The sequence below is a fragment of the Callithrix jacchus genome, chromosome 6, assembly GCF_049354715.1.
Source record: "Callithrix jacchus isolate 240 chromosome 6, calJac240_pri, whole genome shotgun sequence".
NCBI lineage: Eukaryota > Metazoa > Chordata > Mammalia > Primates > Cebidae > Callithrix > Callithrix jacchus.
The window spans coordinates 56,484,098-56,496,513 of NC_133507.1; the positions used below are offsets into that span (position 1 = coordinate 56,484,098).

General features: G+C 39.1%; 1 protein-coding gene across 8 annotated transcripts in view; it reads right to left on the minus strand.

Annotated features, from left to right (window-relative positions):
- The window catches only part of RAPGEF4 (Rap guanine nucleotide exchange factor 4), a 327,935-nt gene that overhangs the window by 43,568 nt on the left and 271,951 nt on the right, over window positions 1-12,416 (minus strand). For 7 of the 8 annotated variants that reach the window (XM_035304529.3, XM_035304528.3, XM_054257515.2 and 4 more), the window contains one exon: window positions 7,015-7,093. In XM_035304529.3, coding sequence (XP_035160420.1) covers window positions 7,015-7,093 — 79 coding nt within the window. Of the gene's footprint in view, window positions 1-388; window positions 3,231-6,927; window positions 7,094-12,416 lie in introns of those variants that run through there. The other variant, XM_078327387.1, reaches the window with a different exon arrangement.

Below are 12,416 nucleotides of genomic sequence, written 5' to 3' on the forward strand. Positions count from 1 at the left end.
AGAAGTGTCCAGTGAAGGTGGGAAATGCCCCTTATAAAACCATCAGATCCCATGAGAACTTACTCACTATCATGAGAACAGCATGGCGGGGGGAGGGGTACACCCCCATGATCTAATCACCTCCCACATAGTCCCTCCTCCAACAATTAGGATTACAATTCAAGATGAGATTTGGGTGAAGACATAGAGCCCCCAGACCACATCATATAATTACCCCTATTTTACAGAAGGGGCTTGGAGAGGTTAAGCATAATTTCTGAGTAATACAGCTTATAGGACACAGGTCTTTTTACTTCAGAGCTTTGTCTTTTTTTACTATAATCTGGGCTTCTTGTCTTTGTGGAGCAGCTTGACATTCTGACCAACTGGGTCTATTTCTTTCTTCATATGGTATGTTCATAAAATGCAAGTTCTGAAATTACACTACTTAGGTCCCATCCTGGCTTCCCCACTTACATAAAAACTGTATAATCTTTTGTAAGTTAATTGACTATTTAGAGCCTTGGTTTCCTCCTCAGTAAAATTCAGAGGATTGCTGTTATGGATGAAATGAGATCATATAGGTAAAACACGGATCTAAAACATATTAAGTACTCAGTAAATCTTAGCCATCAATGTTATTACTGATTCTCCTCTGGAAGTCATTTAAAATATTTTCAATGGAGAGTTGTAGAATTTTTCATAAGACCTGGCATTTCTGGTTTTAAGTCTGTGATGCTACTCCTACCCACATAGGCTGCTCCTTTGTTTGTGTGTATCTATTAACTTTGGGCTCACAGGACCGACTTCTGTACCATCAATTTCTTTACATATCTCCCATTTTCTTTCTCAGAATATTTTTCACACTGATTTTCAGAATTCTCCATGTTTTTAGAAGTCTCTACTTCTTGGTTATTCTCCTTTTAAGTCTAAAGCTAAGGGCTTGCACTCATAGCACAGCAGTTAGCACGTGCCCTAATGCAATACACTGCTTGGGTTCAAATCTTGTTCTAACATTTGCTAGCTATGTAACTTAGGGAAAATTATTTAGTTGCTCAAACTCAGTTTCCCTATTGTAAAAAACAGGATAAAAGAGCATATGGTGTTGATATGAGGCTGAGAACATGTATATGAAATATTTTGTAGCATATCTGATAAGATAGTCATTTTTTCCCAGGGAGCATATCATGTTCATAACATCACCAAACAAAATCTTCTTTATTGGAAACAAACTCTCAAGTTGCTTATCTGCAGAAGCAAATTGCTCTGAGGTGACATATGAATCAAACACTTTAGAGAATCAAATGAGGACTATGATGACAAAATCTGGCTTCAACATATTTCAGTTGAAAGTTTTTCTTAGAAATCTAAAGAATGTTCCTAAAAACTTGGCGTCATTTAAAGAATATGAACCTGCTGCTATTATGTAAATCTTTCATCAAAAAGAAAAGCAGATTTTGATAAATGTTCCGCTTACAAAACCCAAGTTGACTTATAAAGAGAACATCTCCAGGTCAATTTCACAAAGTTTTTTTATTTTATTTTATTCTTTTTTGAGACGAAGTCTAGCTCTGTTGCCAGGCTGGAGAGCAGTGGTGCAATCTTGGCACACTGCAACCTTCGCCTCCCAGGTTCAAGTGATTCTCCTGCCTCAGCATCCCAAGTAGCTGGGACTACAGGTGTGCACCACCATGCCCAGCTAATTTTTTTTGCATTTTTAGTAGAGACAGGATTTCACCTTGTTGGCCAGGATGGTCTCGATCTCTTGACCTTGTGATCTGCCCGCCTCAGCCTCCCAAAGTGCTGGGATTACAGACATGAACCACTGTGCCTGGCCCACAAATATTTTTATGACAGGAACCCTGATTTTTCAGTAAAGGAATCTGTTGTGTTTGCTTCTGTACAGGGATGAAACAGAAAAGGTAGATTTATCTAAAACTTAGTGTCAAATCCATGTTCTAGACTTTTTTCTTCTTATTTCAGGAAACTAAACACATTATTTCCATGCCAAAAGCATAAAATTTGTGTTAAATACTAAGCTAAAGAAAATTAGCATACTAATAAAAAAATCTGTCCAAAATTATTTCTGTTTTAAAATTTCTGTAAGTTTAAATATAAGCCATTTATCACTTAAGATTCTTTTAGCTGCAGTAAGAATCTGTCCTAAATAACAAATACCTATATTCATTGACTTAAAAAAAATCTATTGGCAGAGTAAGCTTCAGGACCAGTCAAGTGCTAATGCTGTTATCACAGACCTCAGTTTTTCCTGACTGTCTGCTCATTTCAGCTTTATCCTGGGGTTCAGTCCCATCATGGTTGTAAGACAGCTACTGCTGGCAATTGGGGTTACAGGCTTCCTGTTTTTTTTTCCTCCTAAATGTTAAAAAGGTTTTTACCCAGAAGCCTAGGAGGCTTCTCTTTGAATTCCACTGGCCCAGTCTAGCTTGGGACTGGCATTGGAGAACCAGTCGTTGGCAAGGGCAGCTAATTACTACGAGCGGCTAGAATGACTGAGTAAATAAGGCATGAATGTCAGCGAATCAACTGCAATGTTCATTGCAGACCACTATCACATCAGTGCTACCTGGACCTCCTCCAAATGTCTACCAGTACATGCAGAATCTTAGGTAATTATTAGACATCCCTGTACCTTGATTTCTCCTATATGTGAAAGGAAATAAATAAAATACCAGACTTTTTTGCTTCACATTTGGAGAACAGGTGTTGGAAAGATAAAGTAAATGATGTGAAAATACTCTGGATTAAAAGTTATTAAAATAGAAAGTAGTATAGACTTCGTTGTGATCACTTACTAAACTGAAGGCCAGCCTGTAGCTGTACAAAGAAGAATATGGCAGAGTTTAATCATAAAGCACAGAATTAAGACAATAGGAGAGCAATTTGGGAATACACATCAGAAGCATTAACATACTACATAGTCTTTGCCTATTTTTAGGAATTTAAAGTGAGTACATTTTCATATACATGGGCAAAGATTTACCTGGAAGGGTGCTGATTCACCCCATTGTGTTTGTTATAGCAAAAAAAAAAAAAAATCTAAATGCGTAAATATTCTAAATATCCAACAGGAAGAGGTTTAGAAAATAACCATGACATATCTAGTAATACTGTATAATATTATACAGTCATTAAAAATAATAATGTGTCTTTCTTACATATCTTTGCCCCCTTGTTGCCCAGTACTCTGTGACACATTTCCAGTAGTTGATAAATGTTTATGAAATTATCTGGAAGAAAAGAAAAGATGATGTCACTTTATCTCTATGTATATTAGCTTGGAAAGATATTCACAACATATCATTAAGTGAAAAATAGCAGATTACCAAAAAGCACATGTAACATTATTTAATTTATATAAAATCTTATGTGCATAAAAAAATATAAATTCTAAAATTTTAAAAACAAATTTATTAATGGTGGTGAGATACCAGGTGAACTTTGCTCTCTTCTCCTTTTCCGGTAATTAAAATATTTTGTAATGAGAATGTTTTATTTTTAAGGATACAAGCTAACTAGATTTAGAAAAATAATGGCATAGAAAGATATTCACAAAATATTGCTTAATGAAAGGTATACAAAATTATTTACAGTATGATCCTATTCTTACATTTAAAAACATATCAGATTAGCAATAGTGCACCTGAGAGGTATAGGGTTATATGCAGGCAGTTTTAATTTTCTTTTGAAGACTAAAGGAAAACTGAACTCAATTTTAAATGCAGATTTAAAAAAAGATTAAAGAATCTAAATATGAAAAGTATAGAAATTGAACAAATATGATTTTCAAACTCATTATAAAGCACTTGTATTCATTGGGTCAAATCATGTCCAAACTATGTCTAATCAATAGAGAGAAAAGGCCTGATATATTAATGTTCAGCAGAGTTCTATCTTTCTCCATGGTAAAATCAAAACTGGAAGAGACACATGATGTGGATTAAGAACAGAAATACATGTCAGTAGCTCAGGGCTCAAATCTTTTCTGTGCTAGTAATTACCTTTCTCTGAGCAATTCATAATTTTTCATTATTCTAGTTTATTGATTTAGAAAAATGGCAGTAAAAATACTGATTTCTTTATAGGCCTGCTATGAAAAGTTCCAGATGTTAAGTACTTTAAAAATGCTCCACCAAAGCAACTGACTAATGAAACATGGTTAAGTATTTCACTATCCCTAATATCCCACGTTGCAAACATCGGGGTTGAACCACTGGTTTAAGTTTGCATTATACATCCCTGTTGCTTGCAGGTGTGTGTTAAGCAATTTATGATGCAATATAGTGTCTCGAAATGTTCTTAAACTCTAATTAAAGGATACAGAATCATTAAAATTTAAACAAGCTTTTAAATAAGTAAGTTGTGAAGAGAAAATAAAAGGCAAACTCCAGGTTTGGAATGACCTGGAGGACTCAGCTCCTTGCCCCGGGCAAGCCACTCCTTTTTTGTTTTTTTATGTGGGGTGGGGGTAATTTCAGGACCCTCATTTGTAACACAAAGCTAATACTAACCCAATAGAATCATGTCAGGATAGAGTGGTATAATATTGGTCAATATTCTTAGCATGCACCTGACACAGAGAGAGCTGATTCAAAATGGAACAGTGAAGAGAATCTAAGTTCTCACAGGGCCAGGTAAGAGAGGGGATCTGACGACCCTAGGTAGTATAGACTATACCCAGTCATCCTGGTTTCCGCCATCTACAGAAAAAAAGAAGTCAGATTTCATGTCACAGCTCTTCCACACCTGTTTGCTTTCTTTCCTTCCCCTCTAACTCCCTGTCAATATCATTTTTCCCCATTCTTCCCTACCTGGGCATGGAACAAACCCTTTCTCCAGAGCACTATTTTGAAAACAAGTTAGTGATCTGAATGTTCTCAATCAGCTCTTGAAGGGGAACAAGCTAATAAACAAAGAAGTTAGAATCTGAAAAGAGAAGGACAAGCTCAGAATTTGGGGCTTAGAGTTGTCAAGATGCCCGGCCTTGGCCCACTGAACTCTCTGACTTGTCTTTGGGTTTCGTTTGCCTTAGGCTTAACGACTGCTAACTGCTGAAAAAAGTAAGTCTAAACTCAATGGTGGATTTTATTTTTCCTTCCAGGAAATCTCAAAGTACTATAATGATTAGTGGGTATGGAGTTAAAGAACACAAAGAGATCCTGAATGTGTTCATTTTACTTGAGAAAAATTGCGTATGTGCCAGAAAAAAAATATAATCTATATAAGTCTCATTAAGCCATCATTACTTGGTAAGACAGTCACCAGGCAAATAAACACAGAAATCTCCCTCTTGCAGCACGCTCTGAGGTGCACCTTCAACTTACATCTCCTGTCCTCATACATTGTTTACTTCAAAGAGAATTATGAGTGAACAAGAAAATGAGAATCAGGTAGGGCAATTATAATCTTGAACAAGGAAATCATGCCAACATTCATTGAATTACTTACAGAAAAAAAAGCCATTCTCCTTCAATATATTTAACTGCTCAAAAGGGCTAAAGTGCTCTGAGGTCTACATTTTTGTTGCTCTAAAAATAAAATAAAATCTTAGCATATACTTTCATAGGCTCCTGAAATTGAGTGTGAAGCTCATTCATGACGACTTCTTTTATCCCATTCACATTTTCTGAGAATGTTCGCTCTGTGCCACATACCAGCATCAACTGGGCCATTCCAAAGACTGTTGAAAAACTCTCAAACACGCATGGCCCTTAAGCTATCAAGAGGAACTGTCACTGGAATTTCAAATGTTGGGTCTTTAAGTCGATAACATGATAATAAAAAGTAGCAACAAAGAAAGAAATGTTGTTATCTAGAGGAGAGGATGGTCTAGGACGAATGAGAAAAGAAAATGATCCTATAGTGATAACTTGTATTTTCTCAGCAAGTTAGCAATTTAATGCCATAGCTCTGGGGAGGAACACAAGCCGACCACAGTCCATCCTGCCAGTGAGCCTGACAGGGGGACACAGTCTGCCTCCGAGGTTAGGGAACTATGCCTGCTAATACTTGCCGGTTCTTCTCCACAACCCTCTCTAGCCTGCCTCCCAGGTATGGATACTTTTTTGCCAGCATCACCTTCCTGTGGTAAGCTGGTTCACACTTCTCTGCATGCATAATGATACGATATGGATGTTTGTTCCCACCCAAGTCTCATGTTGAAATGTAATCCTCAATGCTGGAGGTGGGCCTGGCAGGAGGTGTTTGGGTCACAGGGGTGGATCCCTCATGTCTTGGTGCTGTCCTCGAGATAGTAAGTTCTCATGAGATCTGGTTGTTTACAAGTATGTGGCACCTCACCTACCTTGCTCCTGCTCCCTCTTCACCTTCGGCCACAATTACAAGTTTCCCCAGGCCTCCCCAGAAGCAGAGGCTGGCATGATGCTTCCTAGGCAGCCTGCAACTACAAGCCAATTAGCTTCTTTTCTTATAAATTACCCAACCTCAGGTTTTATGTTTTTGTTTTTGTTTTGAGATGGAGTTTTGCTCTTGTCACCCAGGCTGGAGTATAATAGCGCAATCTCGGCTCACTGCAACCTCCGCCCCCTGAATTCAAGCCATTCTCCTACCTCAGCCTCCTGAGTAGCTGGGATTACAGGCACCTGCCACCATGCCCAGCTAATTTTTTGTATTGTTTAGTAGAGACGGGGTTTCACCCTGTTGTCCAGGCTGTTCCTGAACTCCTGACCTCAGGTAATCCACCTGCCTTGGCCTCCTAAAGTGCTGGGATTACAGGCAGGAGCAACCATGCCTAGCCAGTTATTTCTTTATAGCAATGAAAGAATGGCCTCATACAGGTAACAAGGAGGAACTCCTTAAACATGGCATAGCAAACCTCTGCCAGGCAGAGCTAGAGTCTGTACAGGGGAAAACACATTTCAGTGTGATGAGAGAGGAGTGCACAACTCCACCTGTGCCATGACTTACCTTCAGAAAATGAGATGAGAGAACGGCCCTAGACAGGTGGGGTTGTCTTCAAGAGAATAGGGACTTACAATCACCATAAAAGGATATTGGGCCACCAGGGCTGGGCAAAGCTGGGTATTTGGCATAAAAACACAGTGCATCATAATGAAGTCATTTAAAACAGAATCTGGAAGGGGGAAAAACAGAAAAGGAAATTAGGTTATTGCAGAAATCTTTAGGAAAGCGGGAGTATCTATGCACTTGTTCTTGACCATTGGTTCTAAGACGTTGGTTTGGGGTCTGAGTTTATGTTACTCGAAAACACTTCATATAAATAATGCTGTTGACAGAGACTGAGATCAAAATCAGTTTCTTAGGACAAGGGACAAAAAGTATAAACTTTAAAAAGAGACAGCCTTGTACAAATGGCACTAGGTACCTTAGCCACCAAACATTTTGAAAGCTGTATACTTAAAGGGTCACCTGTGGGCAGTACCATGCACGCAGAAACAACACACGGTCATTTCTTTGCTATACCATATTTGTTTTTCAAAATCCTTTCTCTTTCATCTCTTTTTCACCTCCTATTTCCAGAAGGAGCAATGAAGGGTGGGCGAGGGGGGCAGTCAATAGAATTACAGAATCAGGAGGTGGTAAGAGCAGAGAATTGGTGAGGGGAGAAAAAGTAGCAAAAAGAAAGAAAGGAAGGAAGAAAGGAAGGAAGGAAGGAAGGAAGGAAGGAAGGAAGGAAGGAAGGAAGGAAGGAAGGAAGGAAGGAAGGAAGGAAGGAAAGAAGGAAGGAAGGAAGGAAGGAAAGAAAGAGAAAACAAGATAAAGGCTGTGAGCAGCAACTAGAGCAAAACCGAAGCTGGTGGACTGTCCTATATGTGAAGCTATTTTGTAGGAAGGGAAGCAGGGGTTTGGCAAGGGAAGTAAGGCAGGCCCCCAAAATAAGCTTCATTTACTTCGTCATTGTATTTGATGCTGGTTCTTCATTGCAGACAACACATTCTAGCTAGCTAGATGGAAAAGCTCATGAAGGCAAAACTAAAAACCTCAGGACTACGCCCATCAGAACTTGGAACCCAAGATGCCAAGGACATTTCCAGGGAAAACATGAAATACACTGGCTGAGATTGTGATACTCATCTTAAATAGAAAATGGTGAAAAAAATTTGTACATTTGAAAGCTAAAATTAGATTGCCAAATGTGGCCCATGTTTTTAACGAACTTTTATTGGGGAAGTCTGAGTCAGTGACTAAAGTTTTAACCATCATACTCATTTAAATATAATTGATGAGAGTAATCCCAAGCTGTCACGACTCAGTGTCACCAGGTCTTCAGTCACATTATGTATACTGAGCCAGAGAAGACTCAGAGAAGGTACCAGACAGAGGCTGCATGAAACTATTTTTTTTTTTAAATGTACCAAAGGACTTTGGCTTGCCTGAGCTTAACATCTAGCGCCATCTTGATATGTTTTATATATTCTCTGAGAATAGAGGAGGTAATACTTGCTTATATGAACCCAGGAGGCTATAGAATCTAGTAGTTTGAAGTCTGCTAAAGCAGAGACTTGACTTGAGTGCTCCAAGGCTGGGGAAGTGGTCAGTTAACATGGCCAACCACTCAGCACCCATCTCAGCGTGGCTTTCCCGCTCTCTCCTCATATGTAGCAATTCTGCCTGGCACCTTCTCTGCTTCTTCTCAGTATAATGAGACTGAAGGTGACTGGTGACACTGAGTGATGACAGCTTGGGATTACACTCATCACTCATATTTAAATGAGAATAATGGTTAAACATTTAGTCACTGCTTCACACTTTGCCAGTGTAAGTTCATCAAAAACATGAATACTGGAAGTCTAATTTATAGAGTTAAAATTTGCTTAAGAATGAATTTAAAACAATCATTTCCTACTAGAAAATGATTTACCAAGTCACTCAATGACTAATGCTGGTTTTGAAAGTAAGAATCTAAGAACTAATGGGTTTCAGGTAGAAAACAGATTTTGGGGAAATTAAGAGAGTATAGTGTCAAATTCAGCAGTGTGCATTTTTATAATGTAAACAAGTTTCAGGGTAACTCTGACCTTTCTTACTGTATTGTAAATTCATAAATGCCAAGGGTCTCCCACTCCAGTATATCCGCAAATGTCCTGGATGATTATTTAGTGTCCAGGATAGTAGGTGAGCACATTTGTATTTTTGATTTATGAGAAAGATACCGATTTGTTCTTTATATCCAAAGGCATCAACATTCCTTGTAAGAAAAAAAAATCAGGAAAATCTGAAGGGAATAAAGTTCAATATGAAATTACGATGCTAGCCTTGTCTCTACCATCAAAATGGAAGGGTCAAGAATTATATTCCACATGCCAGCCTTAGAATACCCTGATTTCTAGCCTTCAGTTTTTTTGATGAAGAAGAAATAAGCAGGCTACTCTGGACACACGGCCTATGGGTTAGCCCTGCTCTGCAAGGAACATTAATTAAAAAAAACAAAAACAAAAAACAACTAAGCAAAAGAAGCAGAAGCTGCAGCAATAATCCAATCCCCATCTCTTTAGAGGTGACTTGAAAGGAAGGCTATACTCGCCCTTCATGGGTAGTATAAAGATCTCATAGCTCTTTCCTTAGATGTCATCATCTCTAATGTACCAGAATCTTTCTTTTGAGTAAATACTTAAGTATTTAGATGCTGATTCTTACATTATGTAATCATATATTCTGGCCAGTTAATCAGAGGGAAAAAAATCAGCTACATTTTTTTCCTGCCCCATGGTTCTGGAAATTTGGTTTATTTGAGGTTGTATACAGCTCTTGGAAGCTATCCTCACATAACTGGTTCTTCAACGGTTTCTCCATCCTAGATATGCAATAACCTTTCTCCAGTAAAGCTCTTACCACGTTCTTCTTGCTCAGATATCTTCAACCACTTCCCAATGCCTGACTTTACTTTTTTGTTGTCGTTGCTCAAGCTGGAGTGCAGTGGAATGATCACAGCTCACTGTAGCCTCAAACTCCTGGGCTCCAGTGATCCTCCTGCCTTGGTCCCCAGAGTGCTGGGATTACAGGCATGAGCCACTGCATCCAGCTGGCTTTACACTTAAGACTCTCTAAGATCTATACCCCAATTCTTAAACCTTTCCTTCCTTTTCCAGCTTACGTATACAAGAATCCAGCAAAGATCAGACCACTCACTCTTTCCTGTCTATTTCTAGGTCAGTGCTAATATTGTCCCTTAGTGTGGAAGGCTTTGTCCCCATCTCTAGTTACTGGTTACCAGCCTCCTTCAGGGCCACTCTATATTTTCCATGATACTTTTCTTTCTTTCTTCTTTTCTTTTTTTTTGAGACCAAGTCTTGCTCTGTTGCCAGGCTGGAGCGTAGTGGCACAATCTTGGCTTACTGCAGTCTCTGCTACCCGGCTTCAAGCGATTCTCCTGCCTCAGCCTTCCAAGTACTGGGACTACAGGTGCATACCACCACACCCAGCTAATTTTTGTATTTTTAGTAGAGACAGGGTTTCAACGTGTTGACCAGGATGGTCTTGATCCCTGACCTCGTGATCTGCCTGCCTCGACCTCCCAAAGTGCTGGGATTACAGGCGGGAGCCACCACACCCGGCCTTCATGATACTTTTCTAGATCCCTCAACCAATCAGTGCCCGTGAAACACTAACCACATTCTGCCTTATATTCAAGTTATGTGCAAATTCCTTTATGTCTTCTAACAGATTATAAACTTCCTGAAGGCAGGAGGATGATTCCTTGTTCACATTGGTTAGTCCAAAGCAACTATCTTAGTGTCTGCCCAACAAGATATTCAACAAATACTGAGCTGAGAATAATTGGCTTGGAGTCAATGATCGTGACGATTATAACTACTATACCCTAATTAATTTGCTACATAAAAAAACCTCAGGTAATCTATGTATAAAATAAGAAAATGGAATGAGGAGATAAAATAAGGAACTCAGTGGTAAAATACCTTTAGGAGGCATATAATAATAATAATGATATCTTCACCTTGAGTATACAGCAAAGATCAATTATGGAAATGGATTTTGAACTAAGTTTTTGAGATAAATCTCTGAACTTCTTTTAGTGACATACGTTCTCCTTTGGAGCTCAATGTGCTTAAAATATTAACCCATGACATTATTCTGAGAGACAGGCAGTAGCACAGGATTAAAAAAAAAACATGTTGCATGTGTGGGCTGTTTCAAAATCATATACAAGATGGTAACAAAAGTGGAACACAATTCTATAACTCTGAACTCTCAGTTCACTGGTGAGATTTTATTTACCCTGGAATGTCTGTGTCCTAGGTAACAAGACTGATTCACTGTAAGCAGATGTTATGTGCTGACTTGTATCCCCCAAAAAGATGTGTTGAAGAACTAACTTCTGCTATCTCAGAATGTAACTACCTTCGGAAACAGGGTCTTTACAGGTGTGGTCAAGTTCAGGTGAGGTCCTTAATGTGGGCCTTAATCCAATAATCCTTTATAAGGACTAGTATCCTTATAAAAAAAGGGGTAACCTTGGACACAGAGACAGATATGCACAGAGGGAAGGCTACGTGAAGAGTCACAGGGAGAATGCTGTGTGAACATGAGGATAGAGGTCCAGATGATGCATCTACAAGCCAAATGATGCCAAAGATAGCCTGCAAACCATGGGAGGCTAGGAGACAGGCATGGAACAGATTCTCCTTCACAGTCCTCAAAAGGAACCAACCCAACTATCACCTTCAGCCAGGACTTCTAGCCTATGGAACTGTAAGACAATACAATTACTTGAGCTGCCCATTTTGTGGTACTTTGTTAGGGCAAGCCCTAGAAAACAAATGGTGGCATTTACTTACATTCTAGAACAGCTAGACTCTACAGCAACTGCAGAGAGAACCATCTTACTCCCAATTGGAGCAAGGCTGTACCTTTTATGTAGGCAGCTTCAAATCCTTCATGGGAATAGGTAGGATGTAAATGATAAACTCAATAGATGCCTATAGAAGGTGGGATTTAAATTATAACTTAAGAGAGAGATGACTAGGGAAGAGAAGTCATAGTATGTATAAATGAAGCTGAGTCATTTCTAGAGAGCAGTCACGATTGGAGAAGGAAGAGGACAGTCAGAAGGACTGTTCCCTTTCAGGTTACACAGAGATGCTTTTCAAATATCAATACACGGAATCCCCTTCCAAAACTGCTTTTGCAGTTTTGATCATGCCACTGCACTCCAGCTTGGGCAACAACAAAAAAAAAGTAAAGCCAAGTATTGGGAAGTGGTTGAAGATGTCTGAGCAAGAAGAACATAAGAGCTTTGCTGGAGAAAGGTTACTCCATATTTAGGATAGAGAAACCACTGGAGAACGAGTTATGGGAGGATAGCTTCCAAGAGCCAATATGTAACCTCAAACCAAATTTCCAGGATCATGGGTCAGGAAAAGACACAGAATCCCCTTCCAAAACTGCTTTCATTCACACTGCCAATGAGCTCAGGA